This window comes from Rhinatrema bivittatum, chromosome 4, assembly GCF_901001135.1.
Source record: "Rhinatrema bivittatum chromosome 4, aRhiBiv1.1, whole genome shotgun sequence".
NCBI lineage: Eukaryota > Metazoa > Chordata > Amphibia > Gymnophiona > Rhinatrematidae > Rhinatrema > Rhinatrema bivittatum.
In genome coordinates this window covers 15,255,732-15,281,975 of record NC_042618.1, presented here as the reverse complement: position 1 = coordinate 15,281,975, position 26,244 = coordinate 15,255,732, and the positions used below count along the sequence as shown (strand labels likewise).

The 26,244-nt window shown below is 42.6% G+C and overlaps 1 protein-coding gene across 7 annotated transcripts in view; it reads left to right on the top strand.

Moving 5' to 3' along the window:
* Positions 1-26,244, top strand: part of PTPN21 (protein tyrosine phosphatase non-receptor type 21) — a 191,305-nt gene that overhangs the window by 131,230 nt on the left and 33,831 nt on the right. For 6 of the 7 annotated variants that reach the window (XM_029597749.1, XM_029597748.1, XM_029597746.1 and 3 more), the window contains 7 exons: positions 6,857-6,958; positions 10,796-10,856; positions 13,533-13,614; positions 14,434-15,896; positions 19,107-19,247; positions 22,568-22,789; positions 23,274-23,402. In XM_029597749.1, the coding sequence (XP_029453609.1) occupies positions 6,857-6,958; positions 10,796-10,856; positions 13,533-13,614; positions 14,434-15,896; positions 19,107-19,247; positions 22,568-22,789; positions 23,274-23,402 (2,200 nt within the window). The remainder of the gene's footprint in view (positions 1-6,856; positions 6,959-10,795; positions 10,857-13,532; positions 13,615-14,433; positions 15,897-19,106; positions 19,248-22,567; positions 22,790-23,273; positions 23,403-26,244) is intronic. The other variant, XM_029597750.1, reaches the window with a different exon arrangement.

Sequence of the window (26,244 nt, the reverse complement as noted above, 5' to 3'; positions counted from 1 at the left end):
GAAGAGGGGTTCCCTTTGATCCCACCCCATTGATATGTGAAAAAGTGTCTTGTAGCCATTCCCCTTCCCAGTCCCACCTACCTGATATGGAAAAAAAAAAATTAGAAACATTGACGCCACTTCTCCTTCTGTACCCATCCATCTATAGTTCCTAAGGTCAAGCCAAGAGGAGGTAAAGGCTTGTCCTAAAGGCATCCAGCGTTGTTGGGAGAGCAACATTGGATGTCCAGCCGGGAGGATGGGAAACTTGTATCTCCTTCCAACTTCGCCTGATTTTCATTTGGGAGCTTTTGGGGGCTGGAAAGGAGTGGAGGCATTTGGATTTTTATTTTTTTGAGTATTGGGCAGGCAGGATTAGGAGTGGGAACTACAGAAACCTCATGTACCTAATCTTCAAGACCTTTGGCTAAGGGTAGTTGCAGTAATGTTGCTAGGTCTGCAGTTTCTTAACGTCCCAGACAAATGAATCCAGAACCAGTGGGTTATGCACCTCTACCAGCAGATTGAGATGGTACAAAGCTGACATCACAGTATATATACCTCCTGCAGTGACATTGGCCTGCCTGTTGTATGTGCGTCTCTCTACTGGGGATTGCTTCAAGTTTTAGAAGGAGAAAAAAAAGAAGGAAATTTAATTCGCCCCACTCTCCTGCAGTGATACCAAATGGTCCCTCCCCCAGTTGAGAATTCCTGAGGTGACTTCCATGGTCTCTCAGATGAGTGCCTTGGTCCGGTAGCTGGTTTTTCAGCCGGTGTGGACTTAGCTGTTGAAACAACTGAAAGGCAGAAGGTGCAGGAAGCCAAGAGAGGCGGTGACAGTGTACCCCCACAGCTGGAGACTCTCTATTCGGCCGGGACAGGCTGAGCTCAGATAAAGCTTTAAAAAAATAAATAAATAAATCACATGATGCCTTGAACAGAGCAGGATGTGATCTGGCTGCTCTGTTTCCGCCGACACCCGCATCTGCCTCCATCGCCGCCTCTAAGCATCGATTTACCATCTAAGATTGTGGGCAAGACACCAGGAGCTCTGCGAAGGTATGCCCGGGTATGTCAGTCCAGGTTACCTGACGTGAAAAGGAGAAAGAAAAAGAAAAGGCGCACCCAACTGACAAGATGGCGGCCGTGGGACAGGCCGTGGAAGCAGCCTTGCTTTCCGGAGCCATGGTTGCGGAACTTAAGGCTGCAGTGGTGGGAGCCTTAGAGCCAGAGTTTCAGAAAATTATTGCAAAACTCTCCGAGGTGAATGATAGAGTCGTGGCTCTGGACAATCTGTTTGAGAACCTGGAGCAGCAGGTAGCAGTTAACCAGGATTCTGTTGCGGCCCTGGAAACTACGATGATGCAATTACAAGCTACCTTATCAAAGCAGGAAGAGAAGATGGAAGATCTGGAAAATCACTCGTGACGGAATAACCTTCGTTTTGTTGGACTGCCCGAGTCAATCTCAGATGCTGGCCTGGTGAGTTTTTTTTTTTTTTTTTTTTTTGGAAACCTGGCTCGCAGAATCATTGAATCCTGCGGCGACATGCGGCCTGTTGAGAGTAGAGCGTGCACATCGTTTGGGGCCCCAAAGGGAAGGAGCCAATCGGCCCCGAGTTGTGATTGCTAAATTCCTAGATTTCACGCAAAAAACGGAAGGTTTATGAGCAACTCTGGTGGGGAAAAAACTGCTATATGACCGAAAAGATATCCTCGTGTTCCAGGATTATTCTTTGCAACTCTCGACCCTACGGAGGGAATTCTCTCCCTACTGTAATCGACTTCATAAACTCGGTGTGAAATTTATGCTGGTATACCCGGCCAAACTCTGGGTCCACCTGTCAAATGGACCACAATGGTATCAGTCAACAACTGAGGCAGCGAACCTCTTCTTCCGTTTGGAAACGGAACAACCATTGGGCGCCTCCCTAGAGCCTCAACTTCCTTCTTTTTTCACTTTCATGAGTTATGCGTTTGCACCTTTTCAGTTACCAGCGGTGTTTACCAACTTATGAGCCTTCAGCCGCATCCAGGTGCTCCCTCTTTCTCCGGGGAGTCTTTACTATAGGGACAAGACATTCAGCGTCAGCAGTCGGTGAACAGGGTGATTCTAGCCCTAATAAATGGGCCTACATTCAAGGACCTCCCGCTGCACCACCAGACTGCATTCAGATCACTGCAGAGATGTGGTGCGATATAGTCCCGGCACATAGATTCCTCGTGAAGGACCCTACTGGAAAGGAGTGCCCTTGTTTTAAGGTGTGCAGTCAAGGTGGCTCTAATGAACACCCTCAGGAAGTATAGACCGCAGCAGACTATCGTGCACAGCATTCTTCTGGAAATTGCGTCCTTGGAGTCCACATTGAGACTAGATCTCTACTAGGACAAACATAAGTTGCGTTGTTCCAGTTTGAGAGGAGCTTTACTAACACTTTTGAGAGGGGGGTGCAGATGCGGAGAAGGAAGGGTAAAGTACCTTGGTGATCTAAAGCCAGCTGGCTAGCTATTGGGTTAATGGGATGGGGGGGTTGGGGATAGAAGGGAGGGCTTTGGGGGCTTTAAATACTATGAAATTGTTGCTATGCACTGTAACCATATTGATACTGGTTTGCTGGCCTTTCGGGGGCAAGGATGACCGCTCTAGCTGGGGGAGTGGTCACCTTTCATTTAAAGTTACTAACACCTGCTATTGGTTCATTATTCTCCTTACAATGTACTCCCGGTTCTGATTAACATGTTTACCTTTTTCGATATTCCCCATATTCCCCTCTCGTTATGCTTGTTCAATTATAATTCTATTCTTGTACTATTTTGTTAAATTATGTTCATATTGTTTGCTGTACAATTTTGTTAAATTATGTTCATATTGTTTTCTGTAATTTCCAACTGTTGGTTCGCTGTAAACCGAAGCGATATGTACTTGTACATGATCTTCGGTATAAAAAAGTATTTAAATAAATAAAATAAATAAAATTCTGGGATGTAATGTCGACTAAGAATGCTTTGAAGGTTATCTCCTGGAATGTTTGTGGCATCCACATGCCAATCAAGCGGAAAAAGGCTCTAGACTCACTGAGGAAACAGGCTACAGATATAGCTTTCCTTCAAGAAACTCATTTAGATTCCAAAGAACATGCTAAACTCCAAAGAGATTGGGTGGGGCAGTTGTTTTTTGCATCCGCTACCACCAGATCTGCGGGAGGTAGCAATTTTGGTGCACAAGAATGGCCCCCTTCAGGTTACTCAAATACAGACTGACCCCCAAGAGAGGTATGTAATATTGGAGGGTACCCTGGCTGGCGCTAAGTATGTTTTTTGCAATTTATATGCGCCTAATCAATACGATCACTCCTTTTTTTGCCATATCATCCAGAGGTTGTTGCCCAGACAAGAGGGGAGGGTTATAGTGGGAGGGGACTTTAACCTTGTTGCAGACCCTTCCTTAGATAAATCCCTTGCTTTGTCTGGGTCGAGAATGAGCATGCGAAAAGGGATACCTTTCTTTCTATCGGAACTTCAGTTAATAGATGCTTGAAGAACATTACACCCCACAGAGAAAGATTTCACCCACCTCTCGAGCCCACGCCACCTACTCCAGGCTAGACTATGTTTTAGTTTGAGTCATGTTTTTCGAGCATTGAGGAGGCTGGGATTGGAAATATAGCGATATCGGATCATGCGCCTATTTTGCTAACCTTGCGTGTGGTGGGAGGGCGGACATCCTCACAGGGGTGGAGATTCCCTTATCTCTACACTGATACAGCATTTCAGGAATACTTGAAAGGGAAATGGTTGGAATTTGCGACCCATAATAGCGCCCATTTTGAAACTGACCCAACTCTATTTTGGTATACGACAAAAGTGGTGTTGCATGGCGAGATATCTTTCCTGGCCTGGCGGCACAAGACGTTAGCTAAACATATCTTAGTACTCAATAGAGCATTGAACCATTGCAAATCTAAACTGCTGCGTGCCAACACTAAAGCCAATAGGAAGGAATACCTAGCTACACAGGGGGCCTTAAATACGGTCATCCATCAAAGGGCGAAGAAATCTTTGTTATACTACAAATACAAAATGTACCACATGCTAACAAAGTTGGGAGGAGGTTATCTCGCTTAATAAAAGCAGATAGGGACACTAAATGTGTCTCGAATCAAAACCTCTGCTAATGGGATTTCCTCTAAAATGTCAGAGATCCTTAAGGCGTTTGCCCAATGTTACTCTATACAGCTCAGAAGGAGTAGATGTGGCACAATGTTGTGCCTTTTTGGGGAATATTGGGGTGAAATCTTCCTCATACATACATCTCCAGAGATTAAACCGCCCAATAGAAGTAGGAGAAATTATACGTGGTATACAATTTTCCAAATTATTAAAAGCGCCAGGCCCAGATGGATTCAATGAGGAATTCTTTAAGATACTACTAGACCATGTCCCTCCAATACTGAACCAAGTATTCATGACCCTCATTGAGCATGGTTATTATCCGCAAAGGATGAATAAAGCCATCATTATGGTCCTACCCAAGCCTGAGAAAGATCCTGACTCAGTGGCTTCTTATCGGCCAGTTTCTCTACTTACTGTATTTGCTGGCGCATAGGACGCAGTGGCGTATAAGACACACCCCCTTTTTAATACATACTTTTAAGGAAAAAAATAATCGGGGAACGATTCTGCATGTCCTATGCGCCGGTAATCAAAATTACTAACAGCGTCCGGTGGGGGGGGGAGAAGTGTTGCGCTGCCCGATTTGGGGAGCGAATCTGCAGGTCCTATGCGCCGGTAACGCTCCCCTTTGCCCAGCACAGGCCAATCGGGCGGCACACCCTCGCTCCCTGATGCTACCATGACACTCCCACCACCGGACGCTGTTAGTTGCCGTATTAGAATATTTAAGGACAGTGGATTACAAGACACCTAGCTGTGACATACAGGGATAGTAGCTAGTGTCCGACGCTGTCAAGGGCTATATATATCAAGCTGCTATGTTTAAAAGAGAACAGTATAATTGCTTTACATATAGTGAAGAAATAATTATTGCTGCATATAAAAGAATGCATTTTCTTAAAAACACATCAAACTGTTTAGTCATTTATACTTAAGCAATGCACTTACCGTAAGTACCAAAGATTGTATTCAGAGAAAAAGTTATCTTAAGCTGTTTTACTAACAGTGGCGGGTGGGGGGAGGGGGGGAGTGCACGCCGCCCGATTGGCCGGTGCTGGGCAAAGGGGACCTGCCGCGCCCTTTGCCCGCGCTGTTGATTTTGATTGGGGAAGCCGCGCTTCGGCAAGCCCCTTTAACTCAGCACTGGCCAATCGAGCGGCGCACCCTTGCTCTTGGACGATACCGCGTCACTCCTCCCCCCCCCCCCCCCCCCACCGGACGCTTTTAATTTTGATTACCAACGCATAGGACGCACGCCTTATTTTTCCCCTATTTTGAGGGAGAAAAAGTGTCCTATACGCCGGCAAATACGGTAATTATGATCAAAAACTACTGGCTAAAATCTTGGCTAATAGGCTTTCACTGATTCTCCCGGACTACATCTGCCCTGGCCAAGTGGGATTTGTTAAGGGCCGTTATGCAATTTTCAGCCCTAATCTCCTCAGGTAGGCTGTTCCATAATAAAGGGCCAATTATACTAACAGATCTGCTCTCTGGTCTCTACCAGACGAATATGCTTAGCTGATGAGCGAAGAGAATGTGTAGGATGCTATCTCCGCACTGTGGATGTAATACAAGAGGGAGGCGAGATCACGAAGAGCCTTTAAAATTAGAGAATTTTAAATCTTACCCGCCACACGACAGGAAGCCAGTGTAGATCAGCTAAGACAGGTGAAATGTGTTCCTGTAGAGAGGATCCAGAGATTAAATGGACAGCAGAATTTTAATCAGTTGTAGAGGTCTCAGAGGAAAATGGTAAGTCTAGGATCAGTGATTTCATAACACTACAGAAATCTGAATAACAAAGGAGTGCAAAAGAAGCAACTTGAAGAAAGAAGATTAAACCAAAGAATTAGTGTGGGCACACTAATAAAGATGAATCATCAAAACCCCCCAAATCGCAGGCTTGTGATCTTACAGGAATTGAGTACCCAATTATCAGTTAGACATTCATTGGGTTCCTCCCCCTCCTTTTTAAAATTTATATTTCATTCCAGAAGACAGTATCTGTATTTTTCAAAAGCTCTTCCTAATTAACCATTTCCCCAGTCATGTAAGTAAATCAGGGTGCTACTGTACTGATCCTGTCAGAACCCCAGGCAGGGGAACATTATTGCCCAAACAGCTGACGAATGCATTTCAGGATGTATGGACAGGGATATTAACCATAAAAGATAGTATAGCGCTATAAGAGTTCATGGAACCTTATCTTGAATTACGTAATAATTGAGGCTTAAAAATTAATTAGATCAACATATCCTTTGTTTATTTAACGGTTGCTTGCAGACAAAACTTTCGGGGGTGGGGTGGAGGGGTCTCAATTATTGAGTAATTCAAGATAAGGTTCCATGAATTCTTATAGTGCTATACTATCGTTCTTTTATGGTTCACGCCTAATTGTATACAGCTCATCTCCACTTCCTATTAACCTTTGGAAAGGGATATTGCCATAAGACACATGCTTTTTATTCTAAAGACAGATATAAAATATATTCAGACAAAATTAGAGGGCATAGTCACAGGCAGCAGCAGAGCCAGGAAGAGGGCAGTTTGAGGAATCTTGCATGTGCTGTTGCTTTAAACTTGTTCTAAAGAATGCACAGTTTTAGAGACTGTTAAGCAGAGTAGCTGCTTGCCTGCTGATAAGATGTTCTCCTTTTGACTGTCTTCCTTTTTTTTTTCTCTGCCTAAACTTTTGTCCTTAGAGACTCCTCAGACTCACCACCTGTGGAAGGCTCACAGAAATCTTTCCTCCTCCTCTCCTTTCCACGCTTTCCACTTCTCTCTCGTCCTTCTCTTCCCAAAGGGTGAGCAGGAGCATTATCCTTTTTCTCTTTCTCAGTCTATATTTGAGGAATGAATCTTCAGTTTTGATTTATAAATGGCAACAGCCCAAATGAAATGAATAGTTCATCTATTATAATGTACAGCAAACTACTTATAGTGTTTATGTAAACTTTAATTGAGAGTTGAAGGTAAAGAAGCATTCCAAGGTATTGAAGCTGACAATATTCTTCTACGGGCATATGGGTTTAGGATCGGAACCCTAAAAAATAAAAAAAAATGTCAATTGTTTTATACAGAAGCTTATGTGAGGACACCCACAGCCCTCTTGCATCTCCTCGCTCCCCACCCCCTCGCTCTCCATCTAACTCGAGATCCCACAGAAACACTATGGGAATGCATAGTTTCATGACAGACCAAACAAGGATTTGATGCAACAGAGGGAAGAGAATGAGTTTTGTATTTTCCAAACTAAAAATCAGGGGTGGCCAACTCCAGTCTTCAAGAGCCACGAACAGTTCTGGCTTTCAGGCTATCTCCAATGAATATGCATGAGATAGATTTGCATGCACTGCCTCCATTGTATGCATATTCATTATGAATATCCTGAAAATCAGGCCTGTTTGGCTTTTGAGGAATGGAGTTGGCCACTCCTGCTATAAATCATGCCTTAAAGGTATATAATGCTGTGCACCTATGAAGACGACTGATGTCGTCAGTCAATTGTTAAGTTGACCTGCTTGTTTAATTCCAAATGTAGTCAATCAGTCTTTCCCACAGCAGGGATGGTGGGGATGGGAATTTGTAGTTTGCTGGACTGTTATGTCTGGAAGCAAAATGTTTCATGTTTTCAAAATAGATCCTTGCATTCCAAGCTTTCCTTTCAACTTTGCAGCAGTTTGTGGTAGGTCCAGTACCTTATTTGACTTATATTCCACCTTTAAGGCACTTCACAGCAGATTCTATTCCCTATCCCCAGACGGCTTACAATCTATGGGCCTCATTTACTAAGCATTTTTCTCATAGTCGCAGAATGAGAGAAAAGCTTTAGTAAATCAGGCCCTAAGTTTGTACCTGAGGCAATGGAGGATAAAGTGACTTGCGCAAGGTCACAAGGAGCGGTAGTGGGATTTGAACCTTTGCATCCCTGGTTCACAGCCTGCTACTGTAACCCCTAAGCTACTAACATTGGAATAGGCCTTCCAAAGTGGTTTTTTTTGTTTTTTTAATCTTGAAACCCACTAAAGAGACATAATGTCTTTCTGTTCAGAGATTGTGTTCCTTCTTCAGGAATGAATTCTGCCCCAGGGCTTGTTGGCACTTAGCCAAACAAACCCTGGGGGTTTACATTTTTCACCAGTCTGAATGCCTCTAAATTATCTGGTTAGGTGATTAACCAGATAAATAATTGAGTGTTCTAGGGCAGCCCAGCTTCTCTGGAAAAGTTAGCCAGATAATACCAATATTTAGCATTATCCAGATAACTTTAGGAATGCTCTAAGGCTCTGTGTACATGTACCTGGATAGATTGAACCCCTGACTGCTATACCCAGAATATAACTAGTTAATTAAAGAAAATAAACCCTCCTTCTGGGCCAGCAGGAGAAATCTCTCACCTCCACCTCTCAAAATAAGTAAAAAGCATATGTAGCCATAGCAACTGATTTCCCCCACCCAAAAGAATTAAAATGTTGTGGGCCATAGTAGCCTGAGAAGCTTCCCCTCCCGATATGGGAAAATGCCACACAGGCCCCATCCACCTGGAGTCCACCTAGGCCACCGCGATCATAGCATTGCTGTCAGATTATTACTTGATGCCAACAGTGGGCCCCTCTTGGATTGGTATGAATGTACTGCACTCCCAGAATGCTGCTGGATGGTATGGAAGAGTTGGGTTGGGGTTTTGGGGGCAAGGAGGGGGTGGCCCCGGAGCCTGGGTGGTATTTTCCATAGGGAGGGGGAAGGCTGGCAAGCTCTTTGGGCTGCTATGGCACACAACTTATTTTAATTCTTTTGGAGGGCTGGGGGTAGGGATCAGGTGCTCTGCCCCAATATACTTTTTACTTATTGGGGGGGGATCAGACCTGTTAGTCTGGAAAGGATTTTAAGCTACTAGATCAGGGCTTCCCAAACTTTTAGCCATTTTAGCACTTTGAAATTCCTATGACCTCAGATGATGATGATGACCAAAACAAATGTGTGGTGAATACAGTTTAAAGTCCCTACTATTGGTCTTTAAGGGACTCCGTGGCTTGACATCTCCTTATTTCATTGCTGCACTGAAGTTCAATCAACCTACTAGATCTTTAGAATCAGCTTCACGGCAACTTCTTAATGCCCCTTCTTTCAAATAGGTTAGGCCGGAGGAGTCTCGGGAACGCTTTTTCATTGTGCAGGGCCCAATATGGTGGAATGCTCTATCTCTAGGCTTAAAGGAAGAGTTTCCTATTGAAGTTCAGGAAACTATTAAAAGCAATTTTTTTTTCCCAAAAAGGCTTTTCATTTGCTTGACTAGAAAACTTCAGTGAGTCCTGATAAAATATAAGGCAGTATAAAAACCTATGAGGTTTTAAATAAATAAATAAATAAATAAATTGTAAGAGGCAGAAATATGGGGTTTGATTTATTTTACTGATTTATTTCATGGTATACTTATTTTGTTGTATTGGTTTGTTGTATTATATCATTTCATTTGTGAGTGCAATTGTAAACAGTCTAGAATTTGAGCGGTTTATAAATTTTAAATAGAAAGCAGGTGCCCCTGCTTCCTCCAGTCGACCCTTCTCTCAACTTCTACCTCTCCAGTGGACACCCTCCCTTGACCTCCAGCCCTGCTCACCTCCCCAGCCCTTTTGGCACTCCCGAGCCCTAGTAACACTCAAATGATCCTCTGTCATTCCCTTCCTCTCACCACATCCCTCATTTCCTTCTTGCTCTCATCCCCTCTAACCCTCCAGCTCTTCATATATCCCCCCTGTGAATTTTGTCATTCCCCCTTTCTCACCCTCATCAGCTAATCCCTGTCTATCTGATCCAGCCCTCAAACCCCTCCTGCATTTGAACTCTCCCTTCAAACAACTCATCCTCAAAACATCCCTAGGCCAAGGTCAATGGCAACATTTTCCTTTAGGCTTTAGGCCAAAGGCAGATGACAACTGTTGGGAAGAGGGATGCCAGAGACAATATTTCTGTCTTGGATATATTCAGTGGTGGGTGAGGAGAGAGAAACCGTAGCAGTCTCCAACTGCCCAAGCACACTTATCCTCTCCCCCCTGCTTATGGCTGATCCCCAAGCAAGTGAGAACAGCATTGATAATGTCAGCACAGTGCCTATGAGCAAATGCAAGTTCACAGGTTCTGTAGCAGCCCTGATCCCTCCTTGTGCAAGACTTCCTGATACCACAAACTCGTGCAAGGGCAGTGCCACTGCAGGACCTATAGGGCTTGCTAACTCACAGGCCCCACATGACTTCCACTACTAATGCTGCTGATACTTGAACACAGCCATTTGAGGCACTTATTACCTCAGCTGAAAGATTTGTGACCCCATTTGGGGTCCTGACCTACAGTTTGGAAAGCCCTGTACTAGCTTATATTCTGAATATCAATTTAACTGTGCAACTTTAAACCTAAAAGGTTAAATTCAGAATATAGTTGGTTAGATTTAAATTTATCCAGATAATTTTAGCAGAGTATATTTACAGTAGCTGGAGATCTGAGCCAACAGATATTTGGCTAAAGTTATCCTGATAACTTCCCCTAGCCTCTTGAATGTGGACCTTATATAGCTGTATATTCCTGTGCGTGCTTACCTGCACACATAGTCTTTAAAACATGTTCTGCTTTGGTTTGCTTTCTAGACAAACTCAGACTGTTGCAGTGAATCCAGTCCGAAGGAGATCCTCATCAAGAATGTCTATGGTAAAAATCATATTGAGCTTTTTGTTGCTTTGTTCCTGGTTTACACTCATGTTTACAGGTGTTTAGGTAGCGACAAGGTAGTGACAAATGAGGAAACCTGGTTTTCTCTGCAGTTTGGCTCCAAGGATCCCAGTCTTGAGTTTTGTTTTGGGACTACTGTGAAAGAGAACAAGATATAAGATGGACTAAAAACTGATGTCTGTGTGGTTATTCAGTAGATTTTAGAATTAAGAGGAGATTGTTACTTCTGGGAAACACAATTTTCAAAGTCATTTATCTCAGTAAATTGGTGGTTTAAAAATGACCTTGCTTTAAGGCAGCTAAAAGCGCACATATCCCTCAACACAGACACTTTTAATTGAGGAGGCATTCCCAAGGGGACAGTAACAAGCGCAGAGTGTTTTTTCAAATCTACACGTTGTTTTTCCATATAAAAGGGCACCTGCAGAAAACACAAACACACATGACTTCAAGAGCTTTATACCCATGGTGGCAGGTTAAAAAGAAAAAATTCCTGTATTTTCACTTTTGAAAATTGGGGCAACGTTTACAGGTAAAAAGCACATGTGGACTTTGTCTCAGATTGTCTAATTTGAAAATTTCCTTCATAATAAAGTGGGTTTGATGCAGAATTACTCACTTTATTGGGAGGTTGTTAGGTGCAAGATGATACTGGCAGGGAATGTGCTAATTCAGCAGCTTAGAAACGAGAGAGAATGATGCAAAATATTCCATTGCCAATAGGTAAATAGTGGTGACCTACATTATAGTTCTGTGCAGATTTTTCTAATCACTTATAATTGATAAATATATAATGGGACTTTAAATAATTTACCAAAAGAAAAAGTCCAAATGGGAAAATTGCACTCTCAATATAACACACACATCAATCCCTACAAATCAATTTCTAAAAAAAAAAATTTCAGAAACCAAGTGACCTTATAGCCGATACAGCACTGCAGACACTGTATTTTTGCTTCCAAGTGCTGCTGTATCACTATCATAGGTCACATGTATAGTTTCTCTGTATATATCGTGCTCACAACCAATGTGTTCCTTGGAAAAAAGTGAAAACTTTTGATCCAAATCAAATTTAACAATTCACATTTCAAATTGTCCCTAAACTTATCTTGAGAAACTTCAAATAGTTCCATTCAAGGCCTCCCCAACACCGGCTGTGCTTCGAAGAAACTAATCTTCTGCTTTAGGGACATCCAAGTCTTGTATTCTAAAGAAAACTTTTTCACGTCCGGTAATGGTCTAAATAAAGCACAAGAGAAAAACATAAAATATTACTTTACACATCTTTTATTTTAAAAAAAATGCTGAATGCTGATTCACTTTCATTTGACATAAAATTCCATGGATAGGGGAAATGGTTCTGTTAGGAATGGCTTCTAATTCCATTTATGAAAAAGGTGCAATTTAGTGGAATTGTTAAAATGCAAATATACAAACATTATTTTCCCTAAGACTATGCAACCCTAGAAACAAACTGTGAACCATTTTAAGAGACTGTTAGGGCTACTTGATGGCTCCGTGGCAATGCTGTGCACTGCCATGTCAGAGGATCCAAGCTCAATTCCTGCGCCTGGCTTCTGCTGCTGTGGCCAGCTAGTGCTCAGGATGCCGCAGTGACAGCATTCATAAGTTTCTACAGGATGGAAGTGCCATGTGTCACTCCGTATAGATACTGGGTCATACTTTGGATGTACTCTTGCTGGGAACTGGAGGCCCCTGGCTGATGAGTGGTGTTGGGATGGCTGGGCTAAATTGGAATGAAGATGTTAAAACTGGAAAATACATAATAATTTTGAATGACAGTTCACTGGACTGTACCCCCTCTAAAGGTAGAGAGAGATTCAGAGAAGGAAGCTGGTAGGTTCCCCCAAGTAAAACTGTAATCAACACAGGTTACAGGTGATAAGATTTTTTAGTTTAGTATTTTGTTCTAGCAGTTTCCTCCAGTTCATTTGGAGTGAGGAAAGTCTCACAAAGATGAGATTTCTACTATATTATCTTGCCCTAGCTTGACTATACCGTCTCATCTTTGTGAGACTTTCCTCACTCCAAATGACTTCAAATCTTCACCTTGGTGTACTGTGCTGTTAATACGTCTCACTCAACATGTAAAACTGGTCCCTAAACTACCACCAACACCTCCTTCGAGTTATTAGCTGGCCCTCCTATCGAGAAATATAGTTGAGTACTATGAAGGCCTTATAAATAGTCTGTCTCTCTCTCTGCCCCTTTTTCTTTCCGTGGGCGTTATCCATGCGTTGTTATAGCATTTTCATAAATCTAGGCATAACCTTTCACCTGAGGCAATGGAGGGTGAAGTGACTTGTCCAAGGTCACAAGGAGCAGCAGCAGGATTGGAACCCTGGTTTCTCTGTTTTTGTAGCCCACTGCTCTAACCACCAAGCTATTCCTCCACTCCATTGCAACAGCACACCTTGGCTAGGGACCACAGATTGCAATTATTGTGGAACATGGACCTGGAGTCTGGCAGCTAGTTGTTACCATTGTGTGGGACTTTACTCCTAAGTAAATTCCTTTCTAATAACAATCCTTTTTATGTTTCAAGGCTCTGTAGTGTCTCTCATATAATTAGTAAATTAGGCTGCTCTGAACTAATCTCAAGATGTGATATTTGTAAATTCTTTTTACATTTAGCCCAAACCTCAGCCTTATAGGATGCCACTACCTCAATTGCACTACAATGGACATTACAGTGAACCTTACGCTTCTTCCCAAGGTAATTCAGAATGCACAACTTTATAATGGGTGATTGGAAATTTTGAAAACACATTGTAACATGTACTGACTGAGATTAGTCCTGGTAAAATATAGCTTGTTGCTCTGTGTTGTATATAGATGTCACCATATCTTGAACGGAACTAAATACATATTTATGTGGTTTAGACAGCAGTGTAACTTAACTTTTAAATACTTCTGTCAACTTAGTAAGGACCACATTCTGAGCTTTGTAGCTTTGATTCTGTATCTGAAAATGTAAATCTGGTTTTACCCAATAAACTGATCAGAATGCATCGTCTGAATGTACATGTTAAATGCAAAAGTCTTGGGCTGGCCACAGCACTCTTGTGCAGGGAGTCCCTCTCAGAACCATGCCTTGGCCAGCAGCCACGGAGGTGTGCTGATGCCTGGGAAGGGAAGGAACTGGGGAGGAGGCATCACTCCAGCCCTTGGGCAGCAAAAATCCATGGGGATTGGGAAGGGAATTCAAAGATGGAGAGATCCAACAGTGGAGAAAAGGAAAAAAAAAGTGGCTTATTTTCAGTGACTTTTTTATCCCTTGAGTATCACCTTAAGGAAAAGTGTGTTACTGTTTTGGGTTGAGTTTTGTTATAAAGATATTCTTATTGGAAGAAGCTTTTATTAGATAATTTGATTGTAATAATTCTGATTTTATTTTATTTCGTTTTAAATTTTATGATGCTATTGATGTATTTTGTAGATTCATTGTTTTAAATGTCTGTACTCTGCTTAGTGTGATTCATTATAGGCGGATAAATACTGTAATAATAAATAATCTATAGTAATTCTTTTCCAGATAATCTTTTTGTGACCAATCAGAATGGATACTATTATCACTCTCAGACTAGCCTGGACAGAGCTCCTCATGACTACAATGGTAGAATACGTAATGGCAGTGTATACAGTGCACACAGTACCAGCTCTTTAAATAATCCACAACACTACATGCAGCCCTCTCCTATGTCCTCAAACCCTAGCATCACAGGAAGTGATGTCATGAGACCTGATTATGTCCCCTCTCATCGGCATAGCGCTCTGATACCACCATCATATCGCCCTACCCCAGACTATGAGACTGTGATGAGACAGCTGAACAGGGGTATGGTGCACACAGAAAGACAGAGCCATTCAATGAGAAATCTCAACATAGGCAATTCATATGCCTACAGCAGAGCTGATGCATTGGTCTATAGCCAACCTGAAATCCGGGAACACACCCAGTTCACCTCCCCACAGTCCACTCACTATCCTTTTAATCTGAATTATAGTTTTCATAGCCAGTCTCCCTATCCATATCCTGTTGAAAGGCGACCAGTTGTTGGAGCAGTCAGTGTACCCGAGCTAACCAATGCCCAACATCAAGCTCAGGATTATCCAGCTGCAAACATCATGAAGACTCAGGTGTATCGACCTCCTCCCCCTAACCCGCATCCAAGACCCGCCAACAGCACTCCTGATCTTTCCCACCATCTTTACATCAGCAGCAGCAACCCTGACCTCATCACAAGGAGAGTTCACCATTCTGTTCAGACATTTCAGGAAGACAGTTTGCCGGTTGCTCATTCTCTTCAAGAAGTTAGTGAACCCTTAACTTCAGCACGGCATGCTCAGCTACAGAAAAGAAACAGCATAGAAATAGCTGGGCTCACCCACAGCTTTGAAGCCATAAGAATTAAAGAGAGGACCATGTCTGCGTCTGCGGCAGATGTGACTCTTCCAAGGGAAACCTTTGCAGCTTCACAGCCTAATGTTTTCATAGAAAAGACAAAGGGGGAGCCAAATGAGGAGCAAGAAACCAGTAGATACGGCCACAAAAAATCTCTTTCAGATGCTACCATGCTGATTCATAGCAGTGAGGAAGATGAAGATATTGAAGAAGAAAAAAGAAACAGCACATTTCAGGATGCCTCTGAGCCAGCACACCTCTCTGCTCTACTGGGAAACTATTCCAATGAACCTTTACCAAATTACCCCTTTAGTTCTCCTTCAGCTGTCAGCCCCTTGCACTGCTTAGAGCAGACATTGCTTATAACCGAAGTCGAAAATGAAAAAAGACTTAAGGATGTTAGTCCAAGTCACTTTATAACTAACATCCGTGATCAGAGAAGAAGTGAAGGGGTACTGGCTCCGTCTGTCTCCGAATCTGATCTCTCAATGTCTGGAAGGTATAGAGTCGAAAAGGATTCTGTTAAGAAGAGGCCTGTGTCAGATGTGTTTTCAGGAAAAAGAAATATTGCTGAAGGACTTCCACCTTTGGGAGTAAGTAGATGTCTTTCTGTTTCTTCATACAAGGTGGGCTTGATGAATGCCCTTACAACTTAAAAATTGTTGGAATAAAGGTTTAAAAAGTTTATAAGTGTTCCTTTTTCAGTGGGCTTGATACCTCTGGAGAGCTACACTCCTTTTTTCAGATCAAAAGAAAAGCAGCAGATTTGCTACCTGCAAAGGATGGTGATGCCAGAATATACAAGTACATTGCAGGTTGCATTACAAAAAGTAAAAGGATATGGGAAAAGAATGAAATTGGGCTGTGATGTTACAGTAGAGAGATACAGAGGGATTATATTTGGTAATGGATAAGGAAACCCTGTTTCCTTAAGTTTTGAAATGTGTGATCACTTTAATTTCAAATGTTATGGTTAATTCTCAAGTACCTTCTTATTACCCTGTTTCTAAGGTCATTGATACAGTGATCTAACTTTGAGTAAAGTTTTCCTACTGAACGGTTACCATGCTTTTCCTTGTATTTAACAGTTGACTTGTTTTACTAATGTAACATCCCTAAATGCAGATCGCAAAAGTTTAAATTACTTTCTAAATTATTGTAGACTAAATCTTTGGAAAAATAAGTTAGAATAAGAAACATCTAACTTTGGTGGCAGAAAAAGAACATATGATCTATCTAGTCTGCCTATTCACACAACTGCTCAACTATTTTTTTCCTTACTGATCTGCAAGACAATTGACAAGATAATTCCATAGATGGGGGTATTTTGGCCAGTTATGTGTTAATAAAAAGCATCTAGAATGACTTTTTAATAAAATTAAGTAAATAGGAAAAAGACCATGATTACCCTGCTAATTTGTGCTGGTGTATTGTATAAATCTGTCTGGAATTTGCTATAAAATAACAGGACTACAGATGAGTTGTCAGAATATTTTATGATTGGAAATTTGGGAGGCAAAGGGAATGAGCTAATATGTCCACATCAGCCCTATAGGAACCTGTCTAACCTCTGTGAAGAGATGACTGATGGGCAATATGATAGAAGTCTACAAAATAATGAAAGGACTTGAATACGTTAATGTAAATCGGTTATTTACTCTCTCAGATAATAGAAGGACCAGGAGGCGCTCCATGAAGTTAGTAAGTAGCTCATTTAAAACAAATCGAAGAAAATTATTTTTCACTGAGCACAGAGTTAAGCTCTGGAATTCATTGCCAGAGGATGTGGTTACAGCAGTTAGTGTAACTGGGTTTAAAAAAAGGTTTGGATAAGTTCCTAGAAGATAAATCCATAAACTTCTATGATGGTAATTAATAAGCAATAGCTTGTGATCTATCTAATGTTTGGGTACTTGTGACTTGGATTGGCCTCTGTTGGAAACAGGATGCTGGGCTTGATGGACCCTTGGTCTGACCCAGTATGGCATGTTCTTATGTTCTTATGTTCATTACTTGTATACCATTACTTGTGGCATACAATTAATGATTAGATTTCAAATGTGCATGTTGTTTATGGTTTTGGGATGACATTCATTTCATGTTTTTATTCAGATCCATGTTATGGTCAGCAAGTTTCTGCTGTCAGGAGGAATATAGGAAAAACAGCATTTACATAGAAATGACTGCAGAAAAGAGCCAAATGCTCCATCCAGTCTGCCCAGCAAGCCTTTGGTAGCATGTGCCATGCCATACAGGTCACCCCCATCCTTACTTTCCCAAACCGTCGAAGTCTGGGCCCTTGTTGGTTGCTGTCTGAGTCCAATTCCCCATTACCTCTTGCTGTTGAAGCAGAGAGCAATGTTGGAGTTGCATCACAAGTATCAGGCTTATCGGTTAAGGGTAGTAATAGCTGAATCAGCAAGTTATCCCTATGCTTATTTGTTTTCCCAAACCGTAAAATTCAATGTCCTTGTGTTGTTGCTGTCTGAATCTAATTCCCCTTTTCCTCTTTCCCCCTGCCATTAAAACACTGAGCAATAATGGAGTTGCATCAACAGTATGAAAACTTGTTGGTTAAGGGTAGTAACCGCCACATCAGCAAGTTACCCAAATATACTCTTTTCTTCATTTCCATTCTGTAGCCTTTAGGGATCCACAGTGTTTATCCCATGCCCCTTTGAAATCTTTCACTGTTTTTGTCTTCACCACCTCCTCTGGGAGGGCATTCCAGGCATCCATTACCTTCTCTGTGAAGAAATACTTCTGTTCTGAGTCCCTGGAGTTTCATTGTGTGACCCCTAGTTCTGATTTCTTTCCACAGAGAAGGTTTGTCAATTGTGCATCATTAAAACCTTTCAGGTATCTGAAGGTCTGTATCATATCTCCCCTGTACCTCCTGTCCTCCAGGGTATACATATTTAGGTCATTCAGTATTGGGTGAACCTGGGATGAATCACATTAGGGCCCATGGCTTTGTCCACTTTCAGTTTTCCTAGCTCTTCCCATACATTCTCTTCTGTAAGTGGAGTTTCATCTACTCCACCCTTTCCTTTCAAAACATCTATGTGCACCTGTAATAATATTTGTTTATTTATTTATTTGGAGCTTTTTATATACCAAGAAAACAAACCGGTAATTGATCCAAGGTGTTCATTGCTTTTTATATACCGACATTTGTTTAGTAACATCACATCTGTTCACAATCAACAATTTCGCAGCAGTGCTAAATAAACAAGCGATTAGCGGCCGTGCTTTACAAATAATGAGTTAACATTAGGGATAGAGGAAAAGTGAAGGAGAATTTTTAGTTTTTAGCATAATAGAAATAACTAAGGGAACAAGTTAGGAAGTTAATTCAATTAAATTATATAAAAAATATAAGTATATCTTGCTAGAACAATGGGGGATAAAGTTGAATATAATTGTGGGACAAATCCTGTGTATACTCTGTTAAAACGATGTTACGGGTATTGATGATAGATAATTGTGTATAACTTAAGTATAAACTTGCAAGAATAGCCATGTTTTGAGTTTTTGTTTGAATTTTGTTGGGCATGACTCCTGACGGAGATGAGAACTGTGCTCTTGACCTCTTGATTCTAGTTGTCCTCAGTACAGTGACTCACTCACTTGTCTGACTTTCTGTTAACAAAGATAGTGTGCTATGTGCTACACCATTAGTAAAGATAAACTATATATTTTGTATTAAGATAGGAGAATCCCTTTCCAGTTAAGTTTTTTTTTTATGACCACATTTTTTGCAACTTGACAGACTTAGATTTTAAAATACTTATTGCTTTTAGGGAATAAAAAAAAGCAACAGAACAGATGCAAAAAACCTCGGACCTCTGAAACTGGCAGCATTGAATGGATTAGCCCTGTCCCGCATGCCATTGCCTGATGATTGCAAAGAGGAGCCCTCTACAGCCACTAACGATGAGCGGGTATGTGAAAAAGACTGGTTTGTGTATTTTGATTGAGTTTTGCTTTATTCTTCTATTAGTGGGCTTGGTTTGCAGGAAAACCAAAATATGTAAATGAATTAAAAAATGGAGCTATTTAGCACCAAATTAGTTTGAATATATCTGGATTTTCTAAAACTACAGCATATGAATAAAGGTTTTGTGCAGGATTAGGCTTACATTAAACTGCACATATCACAGAGGGGAAGTATCTGCACCGTCTTGTGCCTGAATAATCCTCTTTGGCAAATGGATAATAGTGAGTTCTTCAATGGAAAGCTAAGGTATTCTCAGTTGATGGAAGAAGAGAGGGAAAGAGAAAAAGGGCAGACATTTAAGTATGGCCTTTGTGAAGATGGTGGGATATATTTTTGTTTCTGTTTATTTATTTTAGGATTTGTTTCAGTTTGTTGACTGAACTCTGGGTTAAGATAGTTTTGTTCTCAGCTGTGTCCTGGAGGCACAGGGAGATAACTTGCCCAAGAGTTTTGAATCTTTTCCTGAACATACTCAGATCAGTCCAGACCAGTGGGTTATACATCCCTACCAGCAGATGGAGTCAGAGGACAAAACTTTGAGGCACTGCTACTTAGCCAAGAGTGCCACCTGCAGTCCCTCATTATTTCTCTGACTCCAGCAGATGGTAGAGATGCACACCTGCAGTATAGTTGGTAGTTAAAAAAAAAAAAAAAAAAAAACAAACCTACAACTTTTTATTTTATTTGTTTAAGTATATAATTTTGTATAGAATGGATAGTACTTTGTATTCAATCCTGAATCTTATTGGTAGCCAATGTAGTGATATAAGTGTTGGAGTGATGAGGTCGTGCTTTTTAGATCCAGAGAGGACATTTGCAGCTGCGTTCTGTAGGATTTGGAGTGGGCGGAAAGTGTTTGGAGGTGAGTTGAAAAGGAGTGTGTTATAGTAATCTATGTTGGAGAAAATGACTAATTGAAGGACTGATCTGAAGTCGGTGGAAAGAAAAGGTTTTAAATGATGGAGTGTAAGTAGTTTATGATATCCGTCTTTGATTTTTGTTGTGATATGGTTTTTGAAAGAAAGTTCTCAATTATTACTCCAAGGTTGCGAGCATGATTGATTGGTTCATTAGGTTTTGGTTCATTAGGTTGAGCGGTGGTATTTGAGGAGAGTTGTTCCTTCTGTCTAATATGATCATTTCAGTCTTGTTGATGAGTTTTAAGTTGGTTGGTATTTCCTTTATACTGCTTAGGTAAGTGGTTGTTAATTTGTATGTTTCTTCTAGTGATTTTTTTATTGGGATTAATATTTGAATATCATCAGCATAGATGAAGTGGGTCAGATTGAGATTTGATAGGAAGTGGCATTTGATATGAAGTGGAGTGAAGAAAGGTGACAACGCCTCTAAGGCTACCATTTCTCATTGGCTTAGGGAGGCCATTTGTTCTGCTTACTTTTGCAAGGGGCGGCAGATTCCTGTGGGTTTGAGAGCGCATGCCACAGGGTGTAGGCTGCATCTTGGGCTGAGTGTCAGCTACAGTCACCATAGGAGATTTGTAGGGCTTGGGTGTGGTACTCGATTCATATCTTTACCAGACATTATCATCTAGATGTCAGGCCGCAGGATGAGCCATTTTTTGGTGAGTGATTTGCGCACAGGTCTTTCGGGTGCCTGTCCGATTTAGTGGTGCTTGGGTACATCCCACTGGTCTGACTGATCTGTGTATGTTCAGGAAAGGAAAATTGGCTCTTACCTGCTAATTTCCGTTCCTGTAATACAGCAGATCGGTCCAGAGGCCCTCCCGGTTGACTCTGAAAGACTGATTTTCCTGCCAAGTCTGATATTTTGTTATATTGTAAGTGAAGAATCATTGTGGGGCAGGATTCATGGTGTTTACTGTTCTTGTGTTTATAGTTTTAGGGGTGTCCAACACTTTGATTCCCCCCCCCCCATCCATGCGAGGAGTATTTATATTCATCTTGGCTTGGGTACATGTCAATACTGAGGTTCTGCAGGTGGCACTCTCGGTTAAGTAACAGTGTCTCAAAGGTTTGGTCTCTGACTTCATCTGCTGGTAGGGATGCATAACCCACTAGTCTGGACTGATCTGTGGTACTACAGGAATGAAAATTCCAATGATTTAACCATGAGTTCACTCCTCCATTCTGTTTAAAAGGTCATAGGAATCCCAGGTAGTAACAGTAAGATTGAGGACCCATGGGTTGGATAGATAACCAGAAGTAGAATGTACTGTTGTCAACTAGTACAGTAATAATAAAGAACTTTATTATTAGTGCACTGCTTAAGGCTTTACTATTGCTGTACTGAACTGGAAGTTTCAGTGCTGTGAGATGGCTCAGCATCAGCCCATTGATTGATTGATTGATTTTTATATACTGGTGTTCGATTTTACATATCACATTGGTTTACATTTAAACAAAATTTGCAGGAATTCATGCGTTACCTTTGTCAAATACATTAAACATTTAAATATGGGGATTGTTAACAAGGGATATAAAAGAACATGGGAATGGCTAACACTACAGGATGCACAAAGGGGAGTGCCCCTTTATCGCACCCCTTCAGCGCACGACGCCTGGTGTTCTGGCGCCGTTTAACGTCCGTCACAGTCCTCAGTGATGGCAGAGGGGGCGGGTCTCCCAATTGAGGATCATACACCGCCCCTTCCCTCCCCATTGATACAGTTTTACAGTTTAAACTTTACACTTGCTGGTAAAGAGATAAAAGGGAAAGTGCCTTCATCAAATAGACAAAAGATAGAATACATACCTGTACATTTTGGTATGGCCATTGCATCGATGTGTTTTGTGTATATTTTATCTGTAGAAGAACCAGTAATATCTGCTGGCCAGACAGCAGTAGATGACTTTGCATCATGTTTATGAACTGAGTGCCTTATCAGTAGCCGCCCTGGCCCTATGGAATTCCTTCCTGATGGAGATGTGGTTATATGAATGTTTAAAATAGTTAAAGCTTTACTAAAAACTTCTGTTTAAGCGAGCCTATTTGTAATCGAAGCAAGGCAAAGATTGAGTATGATCAGTGTTTATTCCAAAGTTTGAGCAGAATTGAGCCTGTCTAATTTGTGTATTTGTCTATAGTATTTTATGTTTGCTTTAAATAATGAATTGTTTGTTATGCTATAGCTTAGGCCATTATTATAAAGTAATTAACAAAATTTTAATAAAGAAAGTTAGTTGTAAATGTAGTATTTTCTTGTGCATATCTTAGTTTGAGGTTCTGATTGCACAAGGAAATAGTCTGTTCTTGGCCCTTACTGTGTCTTTGGTGCTCTTGCAGTGTAAACTCTTGGAGCAACGACTGGAACAGGGAATGGTATTCACCGAATATGAGCGGATACTGAAGCGGAGGCTGGTAGGAGGAGAGTGTGCAACAGCTCGGCTTCCCGAAAATGCAGAGAGGAATAGATACCAAGACGTTCTTCCATATGATGACACCAGAGTGGAGCTGGTCCCAACTAAAGAAAACAACACTGGTTATATTAATGCATCGCATGTTAAAGTAAGAGCCTGCCAGAGAGAAAATTGGCCTTCCCTGTGCAGTGCATGCTTTAAGATCCTCTTTCCAGGAGCTTATAGCTCTGTTAGAAACATGTGCAGTATGTATGCATTAATGTTAGGAAGGATATTGCCTGCTGTATCATACTGTTCTGCTGTAAACTGAAAAAACTAGTGATTAAATAGCTTCAAACACCTCCAAGGAATGTATTAAGCCACTTAAGGCATTTCTCTCTCTTAGCCTTTTTTTTTTTGCATGCCCACTGTGGTGTAGCATCCTAGAGAATAAATTAGAGGTGGCTTTTTGCCTGTTCCTTAGATAATTATGCTTGAGTTTTCTAAGTTTCAGAAGTGCTTTGGGATACAGTTTATATGATAGGTATTTATTGCCATTATTATTTATTGAATTTGAAATACTGCTTATAGACAAAGTACATACTCCCTAATCAAACCCTGCTCACTCAGCTATATTTGCCTCTTCTTTCTAGGTCACTGTTGGTGGGGTTGACTGGGATTATATTGCCACACAAGGGCCTTTGCAGAATACATGTCAGGATTTCTGGCAGATGGTATGGGAACAAGGGGTTACAATCATTGCAATGGTGACAGCAGAAGAGGTGAGGAGTCTGAATCACATGCTATCCTTTTGGTCTCCCTGGAGTAGGTTTACTGTTGTAGAAGAAAATGGCAGAGAAAGTTATGTTTTTATCTTCAGTATGAAGGCTGATAATTCTGGTGTGCCAGCTATCTGTTATCTGCTTTCTTCTTTGTTTTACCCATGTTTCCAGATCTTGACTGTCTTCTCTGTGGACAAGCAGCAACAATATAGCCACACAAGTGGAGAGACATCACCCAACAGTGCCAAAGTCTGGTACTGCTCTATTGTAGTTCAGAAAATCAAAATAAACTTTCCTGTACATACCCAGATCAGTCCTGATCAGTGGGTTATGCATTCCCATCAGCAGATGGAGTCAGAGAGCAAAGCTCCGAGGCACTGGTATCCCAAGTGTGCCACCTGCAGCTCATAAGTATTTCTCTGACTCCAGCAAATGGTGGTCGTGTATACCTGCAGCTCTGTGTGAGATGGATTTTTCTTGCTCCCTGAGGTGCTAGTTCAGTGTCTGGGTCATCCCTCAGGTAGAGCCAGGCGAACGGGGGGTTGGTTACCCCTAGCAGTGCTAGCCCGTTTGGTTCTGGGTCCCCTGATAGCCAGGGGACTGGCTCCCTCAGCGACCTGAAGGCTCCCCCTCAGTGTCTGTGGTATAGGGAATAAAACCTTTGGGGATTTTATTTCTGTTATTCTTAGCTTAGGCTTTATTTTTTTCTGTTACTAGAAGTTGAAGTTTTTGTGGAAAATAAATAAATAAAAGCTCCAAGTTCCCTGTTCACCGCAGCTCCTGGGGTAAATCAGTCTGCCCGGTGGTGCAGAGCCAGGCAGACCCCTGAAGAGGAAGGGAGAGTGTTTCAGCCCTGGTAAGAACCTTAGAGGACATTTTTAGGCTCCCTGCCTCATGTTTACCACGGCGGCCATTTTGTTTTTTTTCTTTTTCGACCTCCCACATGGCTCCCCAGCATTCCTGGGGCCGATTTTCACGGCGTTTTTGGTGGGAGTCACCAGGGCTGGGTGGCAGCACCTGTTTTGTTTTTTTTTTGGGGGGGGGGAGGAGTTATATGCCCCTTTTTGCAGGAGGAACATGGCAGAAACTCCTCGGGTGGAACCCTGTAAAGCTTGTGGGGTATGGTCAGCTTATTTAGACCCCCTGTCACTGCACAGACTGTTCACTGGGTGGGGATGGGGCCTCAGACGAGAGGACCAAACGTAAAAGTCTGCACGCAGGTCAGGCTTGGCGGCTGGGTCTAACGGAAGGAGCCCAACCCCCACTGCACACCCTGTGGAAAAGGTCTCCCAAGATGATCCTCCCCGCTGTCCCCCACTGCACGGTCTCCGAGACTGGAGGAATCGAGAGACACAGACACTAATTCTAGCAATGAAGGGACCGGGGGCATTTTCACCAGAATTTTTGCTGCTCATGCATGAAAGCATTTCTGGCTCGGAAGCTCGCAGAGCCCAGGATGGGAGCATGGGAGTTCCCAAGCGTCCCCATCTGCAAAAACTGACAGTCGTCCATCCTGGGCAACTTTGGCTCGGGAAGATCTAGCGGGTGCAGTTGACCAGCAGGGGAGCGACTCCGCCCCCGAGGGACACCGCTGCAGATCAGGGTGAGTTCCCTCCAGACGTAGATACGGGCGACGATGGTCAGGATCCGGTAGAACTTAGTGAGGAGAAGGGGACGCCCACCTAGTCCGGCTGTTTAAGAGGGAGGAATTGCACTCCCTTATTCCCCAGGTGCTTGAGGAATTGGGGGTGAGACCCTCGCTGGAAGATTCCTACAGCGAGGAAGTGAACCCAGTCCTGGACGGTCTCCAGGGTCCACCTAGTGCTTTTCTCATCCTGAAGAAGATTCAAAAGCTCAACTGGGAGTGGGAATCCCCAGAGGCAGGGCTTAAGGTCGGCCGGGCGATGCAAAAACTCCTCCCGCTAATAGAGGAACATTTAGAACGCCTCAGGGAACCTAAGGTGGATGCAGCTGTATCAGCGGTGACCAAGAAGACGACCATTCCAGTGGCAGGAGCGGCTGCTCTGAGATGGGCAGGACCGCAAGCTGGAGCTCATCTGAAGCGGGTGTTAGAGGTCTCCTCTTTAGGACTTCGGGCAGCGGTGTGTGCCAGCATGATGCAAAGAGCGTGTTTGTTGGATTCAAAAACCGTAGGACCCATAGTCTTCTGGGACTTTGTCAGCTTCTCAGGCGGCTCGTCTGGAGGCGGCGGTAGCACATGTGGTGGATGCCTTATATGACTTGGTGCATTCGGTGGCCCAGACTATGGTCTCCTCGGTGGCGGCTCTGCGACTCCTATGGCTCTGCAATTGGGCAGTGGATGCTTCCTCCAAGTCGCAACTGCAGTCTGCCTTTTCAAGGGAAGTTGCTGTTTGGAGAGGATTTGGATCAGCTGATGAAACCTCTGGGGGATTCCAAGGGCAATAAACTGCCGGAAGATAGAAAGCCCTACAGGAAATCATTCGGTCCTCTATCCCGTTTTTGGGATTTCCAAAAAAGCAGGTCGGGGAGGAGTGTTCCACCCTCTGGTTCCAGATAGACCTCTTCCCGTGCACAGTCCTTTCGCAGCTCCAGTCGTCCTGCCAGAGGTGGTTTCAGTCAGGGAACGACTGGGAAGCCTGCCCAATGAAATCAGGCCCGCCCACTCCTCGGACAGGATGATTGGGGGCAGGTTGTCCCAATTTTATGAGGAGTGGGGCAGGATCACCTCCGATCGCTGGGTGTTGGAGGTGGTAAAAGAAGGTTATGCCTTAGAATGTTCCTGGCCTCTCATGCCGGCCTTTGTGAAATTGCGATGTGTTTCCCGCAACACGCGAGCCGCAGTAGAAGACACTCTACAAAG